The 22535-nt window shown below is 35.9% G+C and overlaps 1 protein-coding gene across 9 annotated transcripts in view; it reads right to left on the reverse strand.

Annotated features, from left to right (window-relative positions):
• CFAP44 (cilia and flagella associated protein 44) overlaps window positions 1–22535 on the reverse strand; it is a 161258-nt gene that overhangs the window by 21828 nt on the left and 116895 nt on the right. For all 9 annotated transcript variants that reach the window (XR_003792411.1, XR_003792412.1, XM_029215118.1 and 6 more), the window contains 4 exons: window positions 17420–17597; window positions 14355–14855; window positions 7950–8153; window positions 6793–6988 (listed from right to left, as the gene is read on the reverse strand). Coding sequence is in view for 7 of the 9 variants with exons in the window: in XM_029215118.1 (XP_029070951.1) it covers window positions 6793–6988; window positions 7950–8153; window positions 14355–14855; window positions 17420–17597 (1079 nt within the window). In the remaining 2 variants the exon portion in view is untranslated. The remainder of the gene's footprint in view (window positions 1–6792; window positions 6989–7949; window positions 8154–14354; window positions 14856–17419; window positions 17598–22535) is intronic.

The raw sequence follows: 22535 nt of genomic DNA on the forward strand, positions 1-22535 counted from the left end.
TAGAGCCCGCGAGCCACAACTACTGAAGCCCGCATGCCTAGAGCCCGTGCTCCGCAACAAGAGAAGCCACCACAATTAGAAACCCACACACCGCAACAAAGCGTAGCCCCCACTCACCACAACTAGAGAAAACCTGCACCCAGCAACAAAGACCCAACACAGCCAAAAATAAATAAATAAATAAATAAATTTAATTAAATTAAAATGTCTCTTAAAATGACTACAAGTGATCTGTACCACCTTATGGAATAAATCAGCAAAGTTTAAAATTAGGCTTTAAGATTCTTACATAGATTTCTGTTTTCAAGAAAAGGAAGCAGATCTACTTCCCCTATTCCTCCCACTAAATACAGCCCAAACCCCTGGACATTATATGTAAAACAAACACAAGACGACTCTGAGAAGTGGGAAGAAGGCGGCAGACCTACTAATGCACTTCAAACCCTGAGGAACAACACTGTGGTGAGTTCCTTGGGCCTTTTTTTTTGCCCTGTATCTCAGAGGTGGAGAAGACTAAGAAACCTGAAACACCAACAGGTGCAGATAAAGAAAGGCCCAACCAGAACCTGCTCTCTCTAGCCAAATGACCTCACCATGCTGTCAGTAGAGATTCTGTGGGGAGCTGGGACTCCCATCTGCACACAACAATAGTAAGGAGATCTCCCTTCCCTTGGGTGAAAAAAAAAGGCTGAGTACCTCCACTTGGCAGTAAGGAGGATGCACCCACTCCTTCCTCTGGAAGAACAGTGTTAGAGAAAGCCAACTAAACCAGAAGATTTAAATAAGATACAGAATCTCATACATAATATGAACGTCTCCAGCTCTCAACTGGAAGTCATGCATCATACCAAGAACCAAGAATATCTCCAACTGAATGAGAAAAGACAACCAATAAATGTTAACAGTAAGATGCAGAAATGTTAGAATTATCTGACAAAGTACTTTAAACAGGCAAGATAAAAATGCTTCAATGAGCAATTATGAACACACTTGAAGCAAATGAAAAAATGCAATGCCTCAAAGAAATAGTCTCAGCCTATTTATTTATATAAAGAAGAACTAAATGGAAATTTTAGAACTGAAAAATACAATAATTAGAATAGAAACTAATGGATGGGTTCAACAGCAGAATGGAGGGGACAGAGAAATGAATCAGTGAACTTGAAGAAAGAACAGTAGAAAGTAGCCAGTTTGAACAACAGAGAGAAAACAAACTGGAAAAACAAACAGAATCCAAACCCCAGAGCCTCAGGGGCCTATGGGACCATAATGAAAGGTCTAACATTCATGCCATTAGAGTCACATGAAGGAGTGAGGAAAAGAGGGGGTCTTTAAAAGGACTTGAAGAAATAATGGCTGAAAACTTCTCAAATTTGGCAAAGGACATAAACCTATGGATAAGTTGAATGAATTCCAAAGAGGATAGATCCAAAAAAAAAATCTACACTAAGACTCATCACAGTCAAACTTCTGAAAACTAAAGAGAAAAAAATCTTGAAGGCAAACAGAGAAAAGGGGATAAGCAATTTGAATATCAGAGGGTTTCTCATCAGAAACTATGGAGACCAGAAGGAATTGGCACAATATTTTTCAAATGCTGAAAGAAAAGAAATGCCAACCTACAATCCTATACCCAGTGAAAATGTCTTTCAGAAAAAGAGGAGAAATCAAGACATACTCAGATTATAGGAAAATTTTAAAAATTGCCACTAGTATACCTGCCCTAAAAGAATGGATAAAAGAAATTCTTTACACAGAAGGAAAATTATTTTTTAAAACAGGAAACTTGGAGCAGAAACATGGATAAATACAATAGGCTTTCCTCCTCCAAGTGTTTAAATTACGTTTGATAATTGAAGCAAAAATTATAACATTGTCTGATATGGTTCTAGATGTATGTAGAGGAAATATTTAAGACAAGCATTTTATAAATAGGGAAGATAAAGAGATGTAAAGGTAGATGAGGATTCTATACTTGACTTAAACTGGTAAAATGATGACACTTGTGGACTGGAATAAATTATGTATATATAATGTATCAATAATATATAGAGCAACCACTAAAAAAAGTATACAAAGAGATACATTAAAAAGTTCTAGAGAAAATTAAAATGGAATTCCAAAAAAAATGTTCAAGTAACCCACAGGAAGGTAGGAAAAAGAACAAACACAGAAAACGGAGAATAAGAACAAATAAAAAATAAAATGGCAGACTTAAGCCCTAATATATCAAATGTAAGTGGTTCAATATACCAATTAGAAGACAGAGTGGATGAAAAACATTATTTGACCATATGCTGTCTATCAGAAATTCATTTCTAATATAACTATATAGTCAAGTTGAAATTAAAAGGAGGGGCAAGGCATATTATGCAACTATTAATCAAAGCAAAGCAGGACTGACTATACTAATATAAGATAAATAGACTTCAGAGCAAAGAAAATTACCCAAGACAGAAAAAGACCTTATATAATGATAAAAGTATCAATCCATCAAGAAGACATAGCAATATTAAATGTGTATTCATAAAACAACAGAACTGCAAAATATGTGAAGCAAAAACTGACAAAAATGAAAGGAGAAATAGACAAATCCATGATTATATTTGGAGACCTCAACACCCCCTCTGTCAACATTTGATGCAAAAACTATACAGAAAATCAGCAAGGATATAGAAGACCTGAACAGTATCATCAATCAGTAGAATCTAACTAACGGCAATAAAACACTTCACACAAAACAGCACAATATACATTCTTTGCAAGTGCCCACAGAACATACACCAAGATTGACCGTATGTCAGACCATAAAACAAATCTCAACAAATATAAAAGAACTGAAATGATACAAAGTGTGTTCTCTGACCACAGTGGAATCAAACTAGAACTCAATAACAGAAAGATAACAGGAAAATCTCAAAACACTTGGACCTACACAACACACTTGTATATAATCGATGGGACCCAGAAGTCACAATGTAAATTTTAAAACTACATTGACCTGAATGGAAATGAAAATGCACTTGAAAATTTGTGGAATACAGCTAAAGCAGTGCTGAGAGAGAAATTATAGTACTAAACTAGAAAAGAGGAAAAATTCTCAAGTCAATGATTTAAGCTCCCACCTCAAAACTTAAAAACAGGAGTACAAAATAAACCCAAAGCAAGCTGAAGGAAGCTAATAGTAAAGATAATAACAGAAATCAATAAAATTGAAAGCAGAAAAATAATAGAGAAAATCACTTATACAAAGAGCTGATTTGTTCTCAAAAAGATCAATTGAATTGACAAACCTCTAGCAAGACTGAAAAAAAATGGGAAGATAAGAAACAATTTACCAATATTGAGAATGCAACAGGTGATATTACTACAGATGCTGCAGATATTAAAAGGATAACAAGGAAATACAATGAACATCTCTATGCACATAAATTTGCTAACTTAGGTGAAATAGACCAATTCCACAAAAAATACAAATTACCACAACTCACCCAATATAAAATAGATAATTTGAATAGTTCTGTAACTATTAAGAACATTGAAATTCTAATTTTAAAACTACCTTGAAGAAATCCATTGGCCCAAATAGTTTCACTGGAGAACTTTACCAAACATTTATAAAGAATTGCCATAAATTCTTTACAATATCTTCCAGAAAAATCAAAAAGGAGAGAAGACTTCCCAATTCACATTCTGAAGCTATTATTCTCCTGATACTAAAACCAGATAAATATAGTACAAAAACAGTACAATGATCCTCATGAATATAGACATAAAATTTCTTAACAAAATATTAGCAAGTAGAATTCAGCAATATATAAAAAGAATTTTACATCACACCAAGGGAGATTTATTTCAGAAATGCTAGTCTGATCTGGTAATCAGTAATCAGCCAATATAATCCACCATCTTAACGGGCTAAAGAAAAAAAAATCACATAATTGTCAATGCAGTAAAGCATCTGATAAAATTCAACACCCATTCATGATAAAAATTCATGAAAAATAGGAAGAGAGGGGAACTTCCTGAACTTGATAAAGACTATGAAACACAGGTGTTTCTTAATGGTACAGGTAGCATACTTAATGGTGAAAGATTGAATGCTTTCCCCCTAAAACTGGACTAAGGCAAGGATATCAGCTCTGAGCACTCTATTTCAAGATAGTACTGGATGTTCTAACCAGTGCAATAAGGCAATAAAAGGTAATTGGCATACCGACCAGAAATAAATAAAACTGGCCCTTTTTACAGATAGAAATTCCCAAGGAATCAATCAAAAACCCCTAAAACTAATAAGCAAGTTTATAAGATATAAGATAAACATCTAAAAAGCAATTATATTTCTATATACTAGTATGAATATGTGGACACCAAGATTAAAAGCAATATACCTTTTAAAATTACTCAAAAAAAAAGGGAAATACTTTGGTGTAAACCTAACAAAACATGAACTTGAATTGTATGTTGAAAACACAATGCTGATGACAAATCAAAGCTTTACATAAATACATACTATGTTCATGCATTGGAAGACTCAACACAGTAAAGATGCAAATTCTCCCCAGATTGATATAGAAGTTTAACACAATTGCTATCAAAATTCCAACAAGATTTTTTGTAGGTTGAGAAAAAAAATTCTAAAATATGGAAATATATAGGAGTTGGAATAGCTAAAACAATTTTGAAAAAGAAGAATAAACTGGGAGAAATTAGTCTACCTGATTTCAGAACTCAATAGCTACTATAATCAAGACTATAGTATTGGTGGAGAGATAGACAAATAAATCAATAGAAGAGAATAGAAAACCTGGATATAGAGCCACACAAATAGGCCCAAATGATTTTTGACAAAGATCAAAAGCAATTCAATGGAAGAGAGACAGCCTTTTCAACAAATGGTGCCAGAACAATTGGAGGTTCCTAGGAGAAAAAAAACCTTGACCAAAGTCTCACATCTTATACAAAAATTAACTCCAAATGGATCACGGACTTAAATGTAAAATGTAAAATGATAAAACTTTTAGAAAAAAATAGGAGAAAATCTTTAGGACCTAGGGCTAGGCAAAGAGTTCTCAGACTTGACACCATAACAAGATCCAAAAAGGGAAAAACTCAAGATATACAAACAGCTCATACAACTCAACAACAAAAAATAACCCAATCAAAAAATGGGCAGAAGACCTAAATAGACATTTCTCCGAAGAAGAAATACAAACGGCCAATAGGCACACAAAAAGATGGTCAACATCACTAATTATTAGAGAAATGCAAATCAAAACTACAATGAGGTATCACTTCATACCAGTCAGAATGGCCATCATTAAAACTATATAAATAACAAATGCTGGAGAGGGCGTGGAGAAAAAGGAACTCTCTTACACTCTTGGTGAGAATGTAAGTTGGTACAGCCACTACGAGAATAGTATGGAGGTTCCTCAGAAAACTCAAAATAGAATTACCATATGATCCGGCAATCCCACTCCTGGGCATATATTCAGACAAAACTCTAATCCAGAAAGATACATGCACCCCTATGTTCATAGCAGCACTATTCACAATAGTCAAGACATGGAAACAACCTAAATGTCCATCAACAGATGAATGGAATAAGGAGATGTGGTACATATATACAATGGAATACTACTCAGCCATAAAAAAGAATGAAATAATGCCATCTGAAGCAACATGGATGCAACTAGAGATGATCATACTAAGTGAACTCAGAAAGACAAATACCATATGCTATCACTTACACGTGGAATCTAAAATATGACACAAATGAACCTACCTACGAAACAGAAACAGACTCACAGACATAGAGAACTTGTAGTTGCCAAGAGGGAGGGGGATGGGGGCAAGATGGAGATGTAAGCTATTATATATGGAACAGATAAACAACAAGGTCCTACTGTATAGCAGAGGGAATGATATTCAGTATCCTATGATAAACCATAATGGAAAAGAATATAAAAAAAGTGTATATATGTGTATAACTGAGTCACTTTGCTGTACACCAGAAATTAACACAACATTGTAAATCAATTATACTTCAATTTAAAAGAAGAAAAATAATTTTTTTTTTGCGTACACAGGCCTCTCACAGTTGTGGCCCCTCCCATTGCGGAGCACAGGCTCTGGACGCGCAGGCTCAGTGGCCATGGCTCATGGGCCCAGCGGCTCCGCAGCATGTGGGATCTTCCCGGACTGGGGCATGAACCTGTGTCCCCTGCATCGGCAGGCAGACTCCCAACCACTGCGCCACCAGGGAAGCCCAAGAAAAATAATTTTAAGGGAAAAATTTACAAACTGGACACTAACAAAATTCAAAACTATTGCTCTGCAAACTCTGTTAAGGGAATGAAAAGACAAGCTATAGACCAGGAGAAAATATTTGCAAACCACATATCTGACAAAGGACTAGTAGGTGTAATATGTAAAGAACTCTCAAAACTCAACAGTACCAAAGCAAACAATCCTATTCAAACATGGGCAAAAGACATGAAGAGACATTTTACCAAAGATATACAGGTGGCAAATAAACATATGAAAAGATGTGCTTGTTAAATGAAACTATCCTATGATATCTTATACCAGATACACACAGACACACACACACACACAATCCAGATGGTTAGAGACCTAAAGGTTTATATCCTCTCTTCTGTAACCCCATAGTGCCTCTACATTGTCTATGTTGTAGTGAAATAAAAGGGTGTACTATTTCCCTTAGTTATTTCTCTATTTCATGCTAATGAGAAAAAAATAGGATCATATGTAAAAAGAAATACAAACCAGCATCTCCTTCAACCTTCTTTTTCTTCACCCGCTTAATCCTCTTCTTTAGTACCTTCATGAGAAAGTTAGCAAATTTATTGTTTTCTCCAAGGGCTGCTTGGAAACCAGCATAGAGTGCCTTTTCTTGGTCCTGGACCTTGGCGACTTCATTCTTTTTCTCTTCCATCTCTTTAAGAGTTTCATTTATTTTCCACTAAACGAACAAAAAATAAGAACAAATGACAAATATTTCTGATAAACCAGGTTCAGAGAACAATGTACATTACAATGTAAGGTTACAGCCTACAAACATTTTTGAAGCTTCTTAATAGAAGTTTACATTTCTGATGTTTCTGAATGCAGAGTCATTCATTTATTTGATAAAAATTTTATAATTCTTTTGTAAAAATCAGTTAAGTTCAGAATCAGATAAGATCGATTCTTTGACGTCTAACTTCCTCAAGAAATTAAATTAGGTAAATTGAAATTTTTACTGATATGTGGATATCAGCTAGTATTCTTCCATGTGTGGTCTCAAAAAAGTTTTTTTCATATCAATACAAGATAACTAATACAAAAAGGCACATCTGCTCTTAGTGAAACTGATATACCTAAAAACTGACATCACTACTGAGTACGTATTATCTAATACAATCCTTCTTCTTTTAAGACAAATATAGATGGTCTAATTAATCTCTTTAAATTTAACATATATGTAACAAATAAACTTAATTTCCTGTGCTATTCAATTATTTATTACTCTAAAACTAGCTATAATATTTAAGAAATTTACCAACTTCTTTTCCAAGTATGTTCATTCATAAGGATAATATATAATCAAAACTCAACTTCACATGATAGCTACTGACAACAAAAACAGACCTTTAATTAGGTAAACTAAACATAAGGGTCACTTTTGAAAAATTTATTCTCCTACCTTACAAAATATCAGATCAAATTCATTAAAAAGTATGATTCACTTCTCCCTGAGCACAGCTACCAAAAACAGAGAGCAAACAGGAATAACGGGGAAAAGGAGGAGGAAGAGAAGACAAAAAAGAGATGTGGACTAGAACAAGGGGGGAAATTAAGTTGAGAAGAAGAAAGAAAAGAAGAATCAAGTCCCCTCCATAACTAAGGCTGTAGCCAGCTAGCACTCTTCTGCCCATTCATACTTGCATGTCCTGTTCCTCTTTGTCTAATGAATTAACACGCTCTTGAAGTATGTTCTCCTGTTTCTCAAAATTCTTCAGGAGAAGCATTTCTTGAAATAATGTGACATGGTGCAGGTCAGATAATTTCATCTGAGTATCTAGTTTCAGTTTCTGATGTCTCAGGAGACGGAGTTCTGCATCAAAAGTGACAATCAGTTCTTTGATCTGAGGTGGAAAAAGATTTGAGGGTATGTTAGAAGTTTAAAACAGGTACATGCATTTTTAAAACTATCCAACAATACTGATTTGTTTGGGTAAAAGCATTTTCTTATTATGCCCTTATTATGGATGGAGAATTACAAGGGTGGGTGGGTGGGGCACATGGGTGTGTACACAGTCTCATAATTTAATTTATGTACATTTAATACCATTGATGAACTGGTTTATTAAGTGGTAGGTATTCTGTAACTGCAGTCCTTCGAACTGTTTCTTCACCATTGATTAAGCCATTGATCAAGAATGTCCTTCTTAGGGCTTCCCTGGTGGCGCAGTGGTTGGGAGTCCGCCTGCCGATGCAGGGGACACGGGTTCATGCCCCGGTCTGGGAAGATCCCACATGCCGCGGAGCGGCTGGGCCCATGAGCCATGGCCGCTGAGCCTGCGCGTCCGGAGCCTGTGCTCCGCAACGGGAGAGGCCACAACAGTGAGAGGCCTGTGTACCACAAAAAAAAAAAAAAAAAAGAATGTCCTTCTTGCTGGTTTAAATCAGAGACTGTGAGCTCTTTGTGGGTAGTATTGTGTCTGTCTCCACTCTATCCCCATGGTATCTCTACACGGCCCTTCACACAGTAAGCACTAAAATAATATTTCCCTCACCTTCTTATTTTGAAAAGTTTTAAATCTACAGAACAGTAAATATTTTTAAACAGATAAATATAATTGCGGAGCCACAAGAAACCTGTACAATCTTCTTGGTTTATTTACAGATGAAGAAATTGAGACTAAAAGTGACTTCCCTGAGATCAAATTTGTTACAGAGCTTGGATAAGAACCCAAATATCGGGCTTCCCTGGTGGCGCAGTGGTTGAGAATCTGCCTGCCAATGCAGGGGACACGGGTTCAAGCCCTGGTCTGGGAAGATCCCACATGCCGTGGAGCAACTAGGCCCGTGAGCCACAATTACTGAGCCTGTGCTTCTGGAGCCTGTGCTCCGCAACAAGAGAGGCCGCGATAGTGCGAGGCCCGCGCACCGCGATGAAGAGTGGCCCCCGCTTGCCGCAACTAGAGAAAGCCCTCGCACAGAAACGAAGACCCAATACAGACAAAAATTAAAATTAAAAAAATAATAAAAAAATAAAAAAAAGAACCCAAATATCTCATGTCCTGGTCTAGACTTTATTCCACTGCAATTTCAAATGATTTTAAATCCTCAATTTTACTTTGATTTTGACACAGCGTCTCCCTTGCCCCATCACAAAGGAGATGAAGAGATCAACAGAGAGCCCAAAGAGCTGATTCTCCCAATGAAACTAGTACACCAGGAAAAAGACAAACCATTCCATGTTTTTCATTAGGCTGTACTTGAATGGGGAGCCTCGACTATCAAATGCCTATAATGAGTGAGGGCTCAGCCTGGGGCTGAGAAAGAGGAAAATATCTGTGGGTTTGGGTCTGTGAAACTGCTGGAGAATTTCAGAGAGCTAAAAAGCAAAAACAAAAAAACCCAACAAACCAAGGAGAAGAAAAATTAAACTTTTAATGTATGACTGTAGGCTAACTGGGTTCCACTTTAATACTTGTTCAACAAATTTGAATTATTTTTAAATTTCTTTGGAGGAAGCACTATGTTTTCTTCAGTGCAACACCATTCTGCAACTACACCACATAGGTGTCCAAGGTTGTAAGGGTTATGCTTGTTTTATTCTCACTACCCCTCATAGCCTGTAAGCTGTATAGGATAGAGAATGTGTATGACTTGACAATTGTTTCATCCCTACTACCTAGCTAGCACTGTTTCTGCACATAGAATGTCCAATAAATATTTGTTAAATTAATAGTTAAAATTAAATCAATTAAAACTTTTTACTGAATATCTACTATATGTCTTGCATTGTCCTAGACACTTCAGGGGAATCCTAGAATTGTATCTAATGAAACAGAGACTAAAAAAAAATAGAAAAAAATCAATGAAACTAAAGCTGGTTCTTTGAAAAGACAAACAAAATTGATAAACCTTTATCCAAACTCACCAAGAAAAAAAGGCAGAGGGCCCAAACGAATAAAATCAGAAATGAAAAAGGGAAGTTAAAACTGACACCACAGAAATACAAAAGGTCATAGGAGACTACTACTAACAGCTATATATAACAACAAAATGGACAACCTAGAAGAAATGGACAAATTCTTAGAAATGTACAATCTCCCAAAAGGAAACCAGGAAGAAATAGAAAATTGAACAGACCAATTACCAGTACTGAAATTGAATCAGTGATTTTAAAAACTCCCAACAAACAAAAGTCCAGGACCAGAGAGCTTCACAGATGAATTCTACCAAACATTTAATAGAAAATTGAACAGACCAATTACCAGTACTGAAATTGAATCAGTGATTTTAAAAACTCCCAACAAACAAAAGTCCAGGACCAGAGAGCTTCACAGATGAATTCTACCAAACATTTAGAGAAGTGTTAACAGCTATCCTTCTAAAACTATTCCAAAAACATTGCAGAGGAAAGAACATTTCTAAACTCATTCTGTGAGTCCAGTATCACCCTGATACCAAAACCAGGCAAAGATATCACACAAAAAAGAACATTACAGGCCAATGTCACTGATGAACATACATGCAAAAGTCCTTAACAAAATATTAGCAAACTGATTCCAGCAATACATTAAATAATCATACAGTATGATCAAGTGGGATTTATTCCAAGGATGCAAGGATAATTCAATATCCACAAATCAATGTGATACACATTAACAAATTGAAAAATAAAAAACATATGATTATCTCAATAGATGCAGAAAAACTTTTGACAAAATTCAACATCCATTTACGATAAAAACTCTCCAAAAAGTGAGCATAGAGGGAACATACCTCAACATAATAAAGGCCATATATGACAAACCCATAGCTAACACATTATTGACTGGGGGATCTTTGCAGAAACTAATGCCTGTGGCCATAATATGCCTCTGGTCAAAAATGTGTTAAAGGTGAAAAGCTAAAAGCATTTCCTCTAAGATCAGGAAGAGGGACAAGGATGCCCACTCTTGCCACTTTTATTCAACATAGTATTGGAAGTCCTACCCACAGCAATCAGACAAGAAAAAGAAATAAAAGGAATCCAAATTGGAAAAGAAGAAGCAAAACTGTCCTTGTTTGCAGATGACATGATACTATGCATAGAAAATCCTAAAGACACCACCAGAAAACTACTAGAGCTCATCAATGAATTTAGTAACGTTGCAGGATACAAAATTAATATACAGAAATCTGTTTCATTTCTATACACTAACAAGGAACTAGCAGAAAGAGAAATTAAGGAAACAATCCCATTTATCATCACATCAAAAAGAATAAAATACCTAGAAATAAATCTACCTAGGGAGGTAAAAGACCTATACTCGGAAAACTATAAGAAACTGATAAAAGAAATTGAAGATCACACAAACAGATGGCAAGATATACTGTGTTCTTGGATTGGAAGAATCAATATTGTTAAAATTACCATACTACCCAAGGCAATCTATAGATTCAATGCAATCCCTATCAAAATACCAATAGCATTTTTCACAGAACTAGAACAAAAACATTTCTGTGTGAAAACACAAAAGACCTCAAATAGCCAAACTAATCTCAAGTAAGAAAAATGGAGCTGGAGGAATTATGCTCCTTGACTTCAAGACCATACTACAAAGCTACAATGATCAAAACAGTATGATACTGGCACAAAAACAGACACATCAATCAGTGAAACAGAATAGAGAGCCCAGAAATAAACTCATGCACCTATGGTCAATTAATCTATGACAAAGGAGGCAAAAATATACAATGGACAAAAGACAGCCCCTTCAATAAGTGGTTCTGGGAAAACAGGACAGCTACATGTAAAAGAATAAACTTAGAACATCCTCTAACACCATACAGAAAAATAAACTCAAAATGGATTAAAGACCTAAATGTAAGCCTGGGAAACCATAAAATTCCTGGAGAAAAACATAAGCAGAATATTCTTTGACATAAATCATAGCAATATTTTTTTGGATCTGTCTCCTAAAGCAAACAAAAGCAAAAATAAACAAATGGGACCTAATTAAACTTAAAAGTTTTCAGACAGCAAAGGGAACCATCAACAAAATGAAAAGACAATCTACTGAATGGGAGAAAATACTGGCAAGTGATATGACTGACAAGGGGTTAATATCCAACATATATAAACAGCTCATACAATTCAACATCAAAAAACAAACAAACAAACAATCTGATTAAAAAATGGGCAGAAGACCTGAATAGACATTTTTCCAAAGAAGAAACGCAGGTGGCCAAAAGGAACATGAAAAGATGCTCAACATAGCCAGTCATTAGGGAAATGCAAATCAAAACCACAATGAGATAATCACCTCACACCTGTCAGAATGGCTATCATTAAAACACACACACACACACACACAAATAACAAATTTTGGCAAGAATGTGGAGAAAAGGGAACACTCACACACTGTTGTTGGGAATGTAAATTGGTGTAGCCCTGTGGAAAACAGTAGGGAGGTTTCTCAAAAAACTGAAAATAAAACTACCTTATGACCCAGCAATTCCACTCCTGGGTATATATCCAAAAAAACCAAAAACACTAATTCAAAAAGATATGTGCACCCCAATGTTCATAGCAGCGTTATTTACAAGATATTGCGAAGATATGGAAGCAACCTAGGTGTCCATCAACAGATGAATGGAAAAATATGTGGTACATACATACAATGGAATATTACTCAACCATAAAAAAGAATGAAAATTTGCCATTTGCAACAACATGGATGGACCTGGGGGATATTTTGGGTAGTGAAGTAAGTCATCCAGGTTAAGACAAATATTATATGTTAGTAGTTATATGTGGAATCTAAAAAAAAATAAAACTAGTGAATATAACAAAAAGAAAGAGACTCACAGATATAGAGAACAAACTAGTGGTTACCAGTGGGAAGAGGGAAGGAGGGAGGAACAATATAAGGGTAGGGGATTAACAGGTACAAACTATTATGTATAAAATAAGCTGCAATGAACTAACACACCATTGTAAAGCAATTATATTCCAATAAAGATGTTAAAAAAATAAGCTACAATGATATATTGTACAACACAGCATATTTTATAATAACTACAAATGGAGTATAACCTTTAAAAATTGTAGATCACTATATTATACATGTGTAACATGTAATATTGTACATAGACTATACTTCAATTAAAAATTTGTAAGACAAAACTAACACATACAAAACAGCAAGAAAAATAAGTACAAAACCTAAGATGCTGATTATAAGTGCAAATGGAGTTTAGAAGAAAGGAGAGTATGTAGTGTGGGCAAAAGATTCTGGAGAGGGTTTGGAAGTGAGCTGAGTTTTGAATGATGACAACTTTGGAAGAAGTCATTGTAGGTAGAAGGAAATAGCAAAGAAAAAAGCACAGATAGGAAACTCAGAAGTGGGGTGGTAAGTGTGGAGAAACAGAAAGAGTGAGAAAACAGCACTGGAAGAAGTAGAGATAATGGGTGAAGAATAAGTTTGGGGAGTCATAGGTGCTGCTTTCAGACACACTGAGGAAGGGGACTCTATATGGCTGGCAGGAGGGAACTTCCATCCAGGAAAGGACCTTTTCCTTCCATATTCAGAGCACCTCCTGCACACAACTGGCCCCAGCCTGGTCCTGATTTTCTTACAAATAAAAATATTTGCCATTCCAGCTCCAGAATAATTCTGAAGCTAGTCATTACCGTGAACACTCTCACTAAAGGGGCAAATCACACATTAGAGAAAGAGCAGGGGGTGAAAAGCAGAGGGTGCCCCATTTTCACCGGAAGGTTTTTAGTTATGCTCCATCCATCATCTGAAGGCTGCTTCATCACTTCTCCTTACCATGACTTTAGTTAGATACCAATTAACATGGATTTGCCCTTAATTCTTAGCTTTCCAAAAAGAAAAAAGTTGAAAAGCTCCAAAGTTCTGAGCAGAGCACAATGACTTTCAGAAGACCAGGGATGGGGAGAAAGCCAAGCCATCGGTGAGTTGTGGGCTGGTCAGGGTTTGGGGAAGATTAAGGTAGAGAAATTAAAAATAATTTTAATTATTTTAAATTAAATTATAATTTAATTTTAATTATCCTGCTCTTCTCTCTTTCAGCTTTAAATAAGCAGTCTCATTTCTTACCCTGTTGATCAAATACTGTTGCATGTACAAGTGTTTAATCTCATCCCTCTTCATAATCTCCAGCTCCACTTCAGTTGGATCTGTTCTTTCAAATTCCATGAACTTTGGAATATCTAGATTGAATACTGATGCTTTTGATGATCTAGACAATGAATCACTTGTCGTCAAATCCCCATCCTTTCCAGAAGAGAGTCTGAGGAAGCTTCCAGCTGAGCCTGCAGACACTGCCTGTTCCACTCGAGGGGCCGTTTCAGCCTGATTTTTCATCTGCTGCCGCTTAAAAGCTAGGAGGGTTTCCTCATCATACTGAAATCTCTTTTCTGGGACTTCTTCTGGGTATATCTGAGGGATTTGGGGAATGGGGATGTGCTTGGATACGTGAAGAGTCGACTGAATGTTCTTCAGTTCTTGCACCAGGCACTGTATTTCCTCGATGACAGCCACTTTAAGGTCTCGAAGAGAGACAATGCACTTGTTCATGTGCATTTTCTTTGCATAGGCCTGATAAAAAGAACAGGAAGAAAGCAAAATGACAACCTGCTCACAAAGGGCGGCTTGAAATACAATTTGCGTTTGTCCCTTGACTGGAATGCCTAGCAAAAATTCAAGATAAAAATTTATCTGATCATTCCTGTTTGCTACTAAGTTATTTTCTCTAGTTTTTAGGCTTTTCCCCATTTCACCTCTCCATAAGGGGAAGACAGTCTGGATGTGACCTCTGGTGTCCCCCAGCTGGCTTCTAGGGCTGAGCTCCCCCATCCTCTTTCCACCACTCAATGGAAGTCCTTCCTGAGCCCTGTACTCAGCCAGATCCCAGGGAAGGGAAGGCCATTCTTTGGTCAGGAGCACACAGTAACCATCCTTCCCTGATGAAACCTCAAATCCTATTGGCTTAGACTCACTTAGGGTTGCCCATCTCGGGCCACTTTAGCCTGTTGTCATTCTGTATTTTGGCCACATTCTTTCTGTTACTCCTTGTGCAGGCAAGGTCACGATCCTGAATTCCAGTACCATGTCACACTAAGAGGTTCCTGGACTCTTCCTTGGTTCCTTCTCCACTCATCCGAGCCCAGCTATGCCCCTGCCTCCAGTCACAGGTGCCAAACAGGCCCACTGCTCCCTCACTGCCAGCTCTTTTCCCAGGCTGTGTTTCCTAAATGCCCTGACCAGAGCCTCCAGTCACATGCAACCCTGCTCCTGGTGTGCAGTTAGGCAACTAGACGGCCCAAAGGCTGTTAAGAGTAACTTTGCATAAATATACAGGTTAAGAAAAATAAAAGATCGAAAGGCATTTCTTCAAGTCGTCTTACGAAACTTACCTGTATATTTACTATCTACTATAACAAAATAAAGGAGATGTTTTACATACTTAAGAAGAAACCTTTAAAGCATTAGGGTTTAAACTCAAAATCCAGCCCTTGGGTGAGTGGGGGACCACTTCTGAAGTACCTGGAGGACCGAGAATTAAGTGGAGAACAAATCCAAACCAGCCTGGTGGCTGTAAGGCCTACCTCTTTTAGGAGCCCAATTTACATACCAAGCCTCTCTTTCTAATTTTCCAAATACCACACACCTAAACACTAGCCACGGATGGGGGAGGTGGGGGAGGAGGCGGTGGGGGGGGGGAATGTATAATACACAACTTCTAAAATGCTTGATACTTTTCAGTGACTTTGAACTTAACCATGATAAGCATGACTGTTTATTGACTTTGACCATTACTTTAACCCTATGAAGAAGACTAGACATGTCTTGTATTACTGTTGTTCATTGGTAGTAATACCTTTTTTTGTTTAAACAGACAATACAACTGAGGCTTAGGGAGAGTTACATGACTATCCAAGTTCATATAACTATAAAATGGCAGAGACTGGAACAGAACTCTGATCTTCTGACCAGTAGAATTGTGTGCTCTGCATTATTTATTGCTGTCATTTTAATAAAATAGATTTCAGTACAATGCAGTTCCATTCAAGACATCACACCTGTCCATCACCTCTACCTGGACTATGAAATTTCAGGTGGGATGACTGGCAAATTGTGATCAAAAGAACATTTGTCTATGACAATGGATGAAACATGACAGTTGAAACAAGAATTGCCTTAGACAAACAGATAGAAAAACAATCCAAACGGTCACTAATAAAATGTTCAAAATGTCCATTTGATCAGAAAGTTATAGGTATGAGCTCTGAAAATTTACTTGTGGCTATGAATCGCCATACCAGGATCTTTGTAGTGCTGGCATGTACAGCATCTTTGGTGAAACAGAAAAAGACGCTCCTTCCTCAAGACACTTTATACTTCCATTTGTCAGAAAATTATAAAATATTCAAACATGCTCTATCTGTGGTATGATTGGCACTCTTTTCAATGTGATGCCTTGAAATGGGCAACCTGCACAGCCATACTAGTGGCCGTATACAAAGTTCTCCTCAAAATGGTAGTTCAGATGCCTTCTGAGCCTCTAAGTGTGAAAAGTCACTTGTCAATTCAAAGCAAGGAATTACTATGACAGGGAGAGGAAACTTTAGGATGAAAACAGGTATGAGAAATCAGGATGATTAGAAGCAGTTTGGGGAAATGCAGAGAGAATCAAAAAGGAACATATTAATTGCTCAGTAGAGTCACCTACAAAAGTTTGGAAGTCCTTCAAACAAAGGCTAAATACAGTGGTCTATTTTCCTAAGTCTTGGTGGTCCACAGCAGCCAAAAACAATAGCCAACAAGGATGTGTTTGAATTTCAGAGATTCAAAGTTCATAAAATATAATGCCTTCACTCATGAAACTGGTATTGAACCAAGTAATTAATTTGAAGGCTGGTTCTGCCATGTTAACTAAATAGTCATGAATAAATCTCTTATCTTTGGGACTCAATTTCCTCATTTGTAAAAAGGGGCATTATTCTAGATAATCATGAAGGCCTTTTCCAATTCTAAATTTCTACGACTATATATCTTTATGGACCAGCTAACAAAATAGGTGGTTTCAGCAGAATTCAATTGAAAAAAAAAAAAAAATCCAGGGTGTGTGGCTCATTGTCATGAAAGCTATGGGTAAGTACCATAGAGTCAAGGTATCCCAGTTCCTCTTCCTTCTTGGCAGCATTTACTCTCATGTGTTCAGGTATCTTATAGTCTGGGGCTGTCTTCAAATTGAAGTCTCCCATATACAACTGGGCCTCTTTGATGGCTTGAACATCTTTGGGATCTTCATAGTCATCATCAGGTTTACTCTTGTACCTATCAGAAAAACAGAAAACTCAGCCATAAACATGACAATAAACTCTAATTTGTCTACTTTAGGCATATAATCAAATTTAATCATGAAGCAAAAGCATAATTCTGAGTCTGTGGTGCTGCCTTTTCCTATAGAGCCCAAGATTTTTTTATGTTAATGGCTATTTTTAAAGCCACTCAAGCAAAATAATAAGTAATAAATAATCAACTAGATGGTGCTGAAATAATCTGAATCATTCTTAGGCTTTGGTTAACTTCAAAGTAATTTAGATCAACACTGTTATTTATTCCCTCAATAGAAATTACGCTTTGGATACAGGTTTGTTGGGGTTTTTTTAATCACTAAAATGTTAAAGTTTTTAAAAAACATAAACGATTGTCATAAAGTTTGTCATAACATTTTCAAAAAAAGGCATGTGATTCAAAATGATAGCATGAGTATATATGTATTTACCTCCCTCTCTTTTCTCACATTCTATGGAAATGGCACTGTGGGGTGTCAAAGGAAGTAAATCACTAGGAAAGCTGAGAATGGGATAGAAAACCATGAGCAAACTAGTGATAGAGATACATTTCTAGAAGACAGAAAGAAGATGAAATTGTATTAATGGATAAACCAGACCAATGAAAACTCTAGTCCCAGATACCCCCAGGAAAAGGCTATAAAGAGAATTGGATTGGGTCTTCTTGATAGAGTTCCTAGGAGGCTCCAAGCAAAGATGGAGCAGGTATGGAGCAGGGAATGCTAGACATTATTTGGTAAAATTAATTAGAGCATTGAAAAGGAATGCCTGAACCAGTTGAGCCCTCCCAGCTTTCCCATCTACACACATGCAAGGCAGTAGCAACCTTATACATAAACTAAAACTGAAGTACTAATCTCTACAGAAACTGACCTCTCTGCTTGGGAAATACTAAGGTAGTTATGTTATGGGTTGGCACCCCACTGGAGGGGATCTTCATTGGGAGACCCTAACCTACCTAATTCTTTAAAGTGAAGCCTGTCTGTCAACATGAGCATATAGCTTCAGTCAGCCCTTTAGGGGAAAGCAAATATGCGTATAGCAAAGGAAACGCATGCCATCTAATGTATTAACTGACAATTGTTCATTTGTGTATAACAGCACTAAAAGGAAAGATTAATATTTTTAATGAAAGGAAAGTAAAGAAAGGAAAGGAAGAAACAAAATACTTCTGCTCTTGCCATGTGAGAGAAACACAGCCCATAATTATCCTCATGCTACAAATAACTAGAATTGAACAAAAATATATAAAACAACTATGTTCAGACATTGAATGATAAGCAGCACAGGACTGTAATTCCTGAGAAAAGTGAAACAAAATAAGTAATCCTTACTGTCTCCTAGTTTCTGCATGGAGGAAATTACCATACTATGGAGTAGGGTTGGAATCCCAGAAATCAGATTTCACAGAGGCCAGAATGGCTAGAATTTTGTGGTAAAGACTATCAGAGCTACACAAAGAAATCTATATAGGGCTGTCTTGAGTTTTTGGCTGAGTATTAATTTGTACACTTGTAATGTGAAACACCATGAAGGTGAACAAAGAACATCTGGGGAAAGTCAAATACTGGGAAGCTGTAAGACAACTAATTCTCATAGTTTACACATGGGTGGGACTCACTTATGATCCCACCAGCTAAAGAGACCTTGTTAAATGTAGAAGACATTCAGTAGAAACCCCAAAAGAGTCATGCCTTCAAAGTAGGAGAAACAGAAGATTTAGACAATATTATCAATCACCTTGTCCTCATTGACACGTATGGAACAGTACACCCAAGAATACAAGAATACACACTCTTTTTCAAGCACACATTGAACTTTAACTAAGAGACTATATGCAGGCCTATACAATTTCCAATAAATTTAAAAGAATTTAAATCACACAGACTATTTTCTATGACCACAAAAAATTAAATTAGAAATCAAACAGAAAGATATTTTTTAAACCTCAAAATATTTGGAAACTAAACAGCATATTTTAAAATAAACCACAAATCAAGGAAGAAATCACAAGGGATACTAGAAAATATTTTGGACTGAAGAATAATGAAAATATATCAAAACTAGTGGAATGCAGCACAGGGCTTAGAGGGAAAATTTTACTTTAAATACTTACATTAGAAGAAAAGTATAAAATCAAAGTTTACACCTTAAACTTAAACCTCAACAAGAAAGAAAAGTTAATTAAACCCAATTAAACTAGAATGAAGGAAATGATATAGAACAGAAATCAATGACATAGAAATCAGACAAACAATATATATATTTTAATCTATAACCAAAAGCCAGTTGCTTAAAAAAATTAATAAAATTGATAAACCTCTCGCTGGAATGATCAAGAAAGAGAGAAGATACAAATTAACTATGTCAAAAATAAAAGAGGACAACACAACAGATACTACAGAAATTAAAATAATAATAAGGGAATAGTATTGTATGAACTATATTATGCCAATAAATCTGATGAAATGCACAAATTCCTTGAAAGACACAAATTACCAAAACTGACCCAAGAAGAAATGGAAGATCTGAATAGCACTATAATAATTTAAAGTTTGAGTTTATAATTTATAACCTTCCTTCAAAGAATACTCCAGGTCCAGATGGCTTTACTGATAAATATTATCAAATATTTAAGGAAGAAATAATACCAAGCCTAAACAAAGTCTTTTAGAAGATAGAAAAGAAAAACTTCAACTCTTTTTATGAAACCACTGTCATCCTGATAACAACCCAGAGAAGACATTGCATAAAAATAAAACTAGAGAACAATATTCTTCATTAATAAGATACAAAAGTCCTTAACAAACTACTAGCAAATCAAATCCAGCAAAATATTTTTTGAAAATATCAAAAGTCTATTTTATTTTTCTGTTTCATTGAGATATAATTGACATACAATATTGTATTAGTTTAAGGTATACAACATAATGATTTGATATGTGTATATATTGCAAAACATTTACCACAATAAATTTAGTTAACATCTATTACCACACACTGTTACAATGTTTTCCTTATGCTGAGAATTATTAAGATTGACTCTCTCAGCTCAAATACACAAAACAGTATTGTTAATAGTCACCATGCGGTAAGCTACATTCCCAGAACTTATTTCTTATAACTGCAAGTTTGTATTTTTGACCACTTTTACCCATTTCTCCCATCCCCACCTAACACCGCTTGCCTCTAGCAACCACCAATCTGTTCTGTTTCAATAAGGTCAGATTTTTTTAGATTCCACATACAAGTGAGATCATATAGTATTTATCTTTCTCTGTCAAACTTGTTTCACTTAGTATAATGCCCTCAAGGTCCATTTGTGTTGTCACAAATGGACTGCTTTCTTTTTTTATAGCTAAATAATATTCTGTTGTACAGTATATGTGCCACAACTTTTTAAAATCCATTCATCCATCAGTGGAGATTTAGGTTGTTTTCCTGTCTTGGCTATTACAAATACAATGAATATGGGGGTACAGATATCTCTGAGATAATGATTTTATCTCCCTTGTATATAGAACCAGGAGTGGAATTGCTGGATTATACGGTAGTTCTATTTTTAATTTTTTGAGGAATCCCCACACTGTTTTCCATAGTGGCTACACCAACTTATGTTCCCACCGACAGTGCACAAGGATTCTCTTTTCTCCACATCCTCACCAACACTTGTTATCTCTTGTCCTTTGGATGACAGACATTCTAACAGGTGTGAAATGGTATTTCATTGTGGGTTTGATTCGCATTTCCCTGATGATTAGTGATGCTGAACACTTTCATATACCTGTTGGCCATCTGTATGCCTTCTTTGGAAAAATGTCTATTCAGTTCCTCTGTCCATTTTTTTTAAATTTTATTTGCTATTGAGTTGTACGAGTTCTTTACACATTTTGGATATTAACTCCTTATCAGATATATGATTGTAAATATTTTCTCCCATTCCATGAGTTGCCTTTTCATTTTGTTGATGGTTTCCTTTGATGTACAGAAGCTTTTTAGTTTAATGTAGTACAGTTATTTACTTCTTGTTTTTATTGCCTTTGATGTTAAATCCAAAAAAAATCATTGCAAGGCTGATGTCATGGAGCTTACCACCTATTTTTTTCTAGAGTTTTATGGTTTCAGGTCTTACATTCAAGTCTTTAATCGATTTTAAGTTTATTTTTTTGTATGGTGTGAGATAGTGGTCCAGTTTACCCAACCCCATTTATTGAAGAGACTCTCTTTCCTCATTGCATATTCTTGGCTCCTTTGTCATAAACTGACCATATATGCATGGGTTTATTTCTGAGCTATCTATTCTATTTTATTAGCCTATATATCTCTTCTTATGCCAACACCATACTATTTTGATTGCTACAGCTTTGTAATATAGTTTTGAAATCAGGGAGTGTGATACCTCCAGCTTTGATCTTCTTTCTCAAGATTGCTTTGGTTTTTCGGGGTCTTTGGTTGTTCTGTACAATATTTAGTATTTTTTTCCATTTCTGTGGGAAATGCTATTGGCATTTTGATAGGGGTTGCACTGAATCTGTAGATTGCTTTAGATACTGTGGATATTTTAACAATACTATGTCTTCTAGTCCATAAGCACAGAATATCTTTCCATTTATTTGTGTCTTCTTTAATTTCTGTCTCACTGTTCTTATACTCTTTGGTGTACAGATATTTTACCTCCTTGGTTAAATTTATTCCTTAGTATTTTATTCTTTCTGATGCAGTTGTAAATTTGATTTCTTTCTTAATTTCTCTTTCTGATAGTTCATAATTGGTGTATAGGAATGCAACTGATTTTTGTGTATTGATTTTGTATCCTGCAACTTTATTGAATTTGTTTATTAGTTCTAATGGTATTTTGGTGGAGTCTTTAAGATTTTCTTTATATAATATGACATCTGCAAACAGAGATGGCTTTCTT

The sequence above is a fragment of the Monodon monoceros genome, unplaced genomic scaffold (genome assembly GCF_005190385.1).
Source record: "Monodon monoceros isolate NGI ecotype Baffin Bay Population unplaced genomic scaffold, NGI_Narwhal_1 Super_Scaffold_11, whole genome shotgun sequence".
In the NCBI taxonomy this organism is placed as follows: Eukaryota; Metazoa; Chordata; class Mammalia; order Artiodactyla; family Monodontidae; genus Monodon; species Monodon monoceros.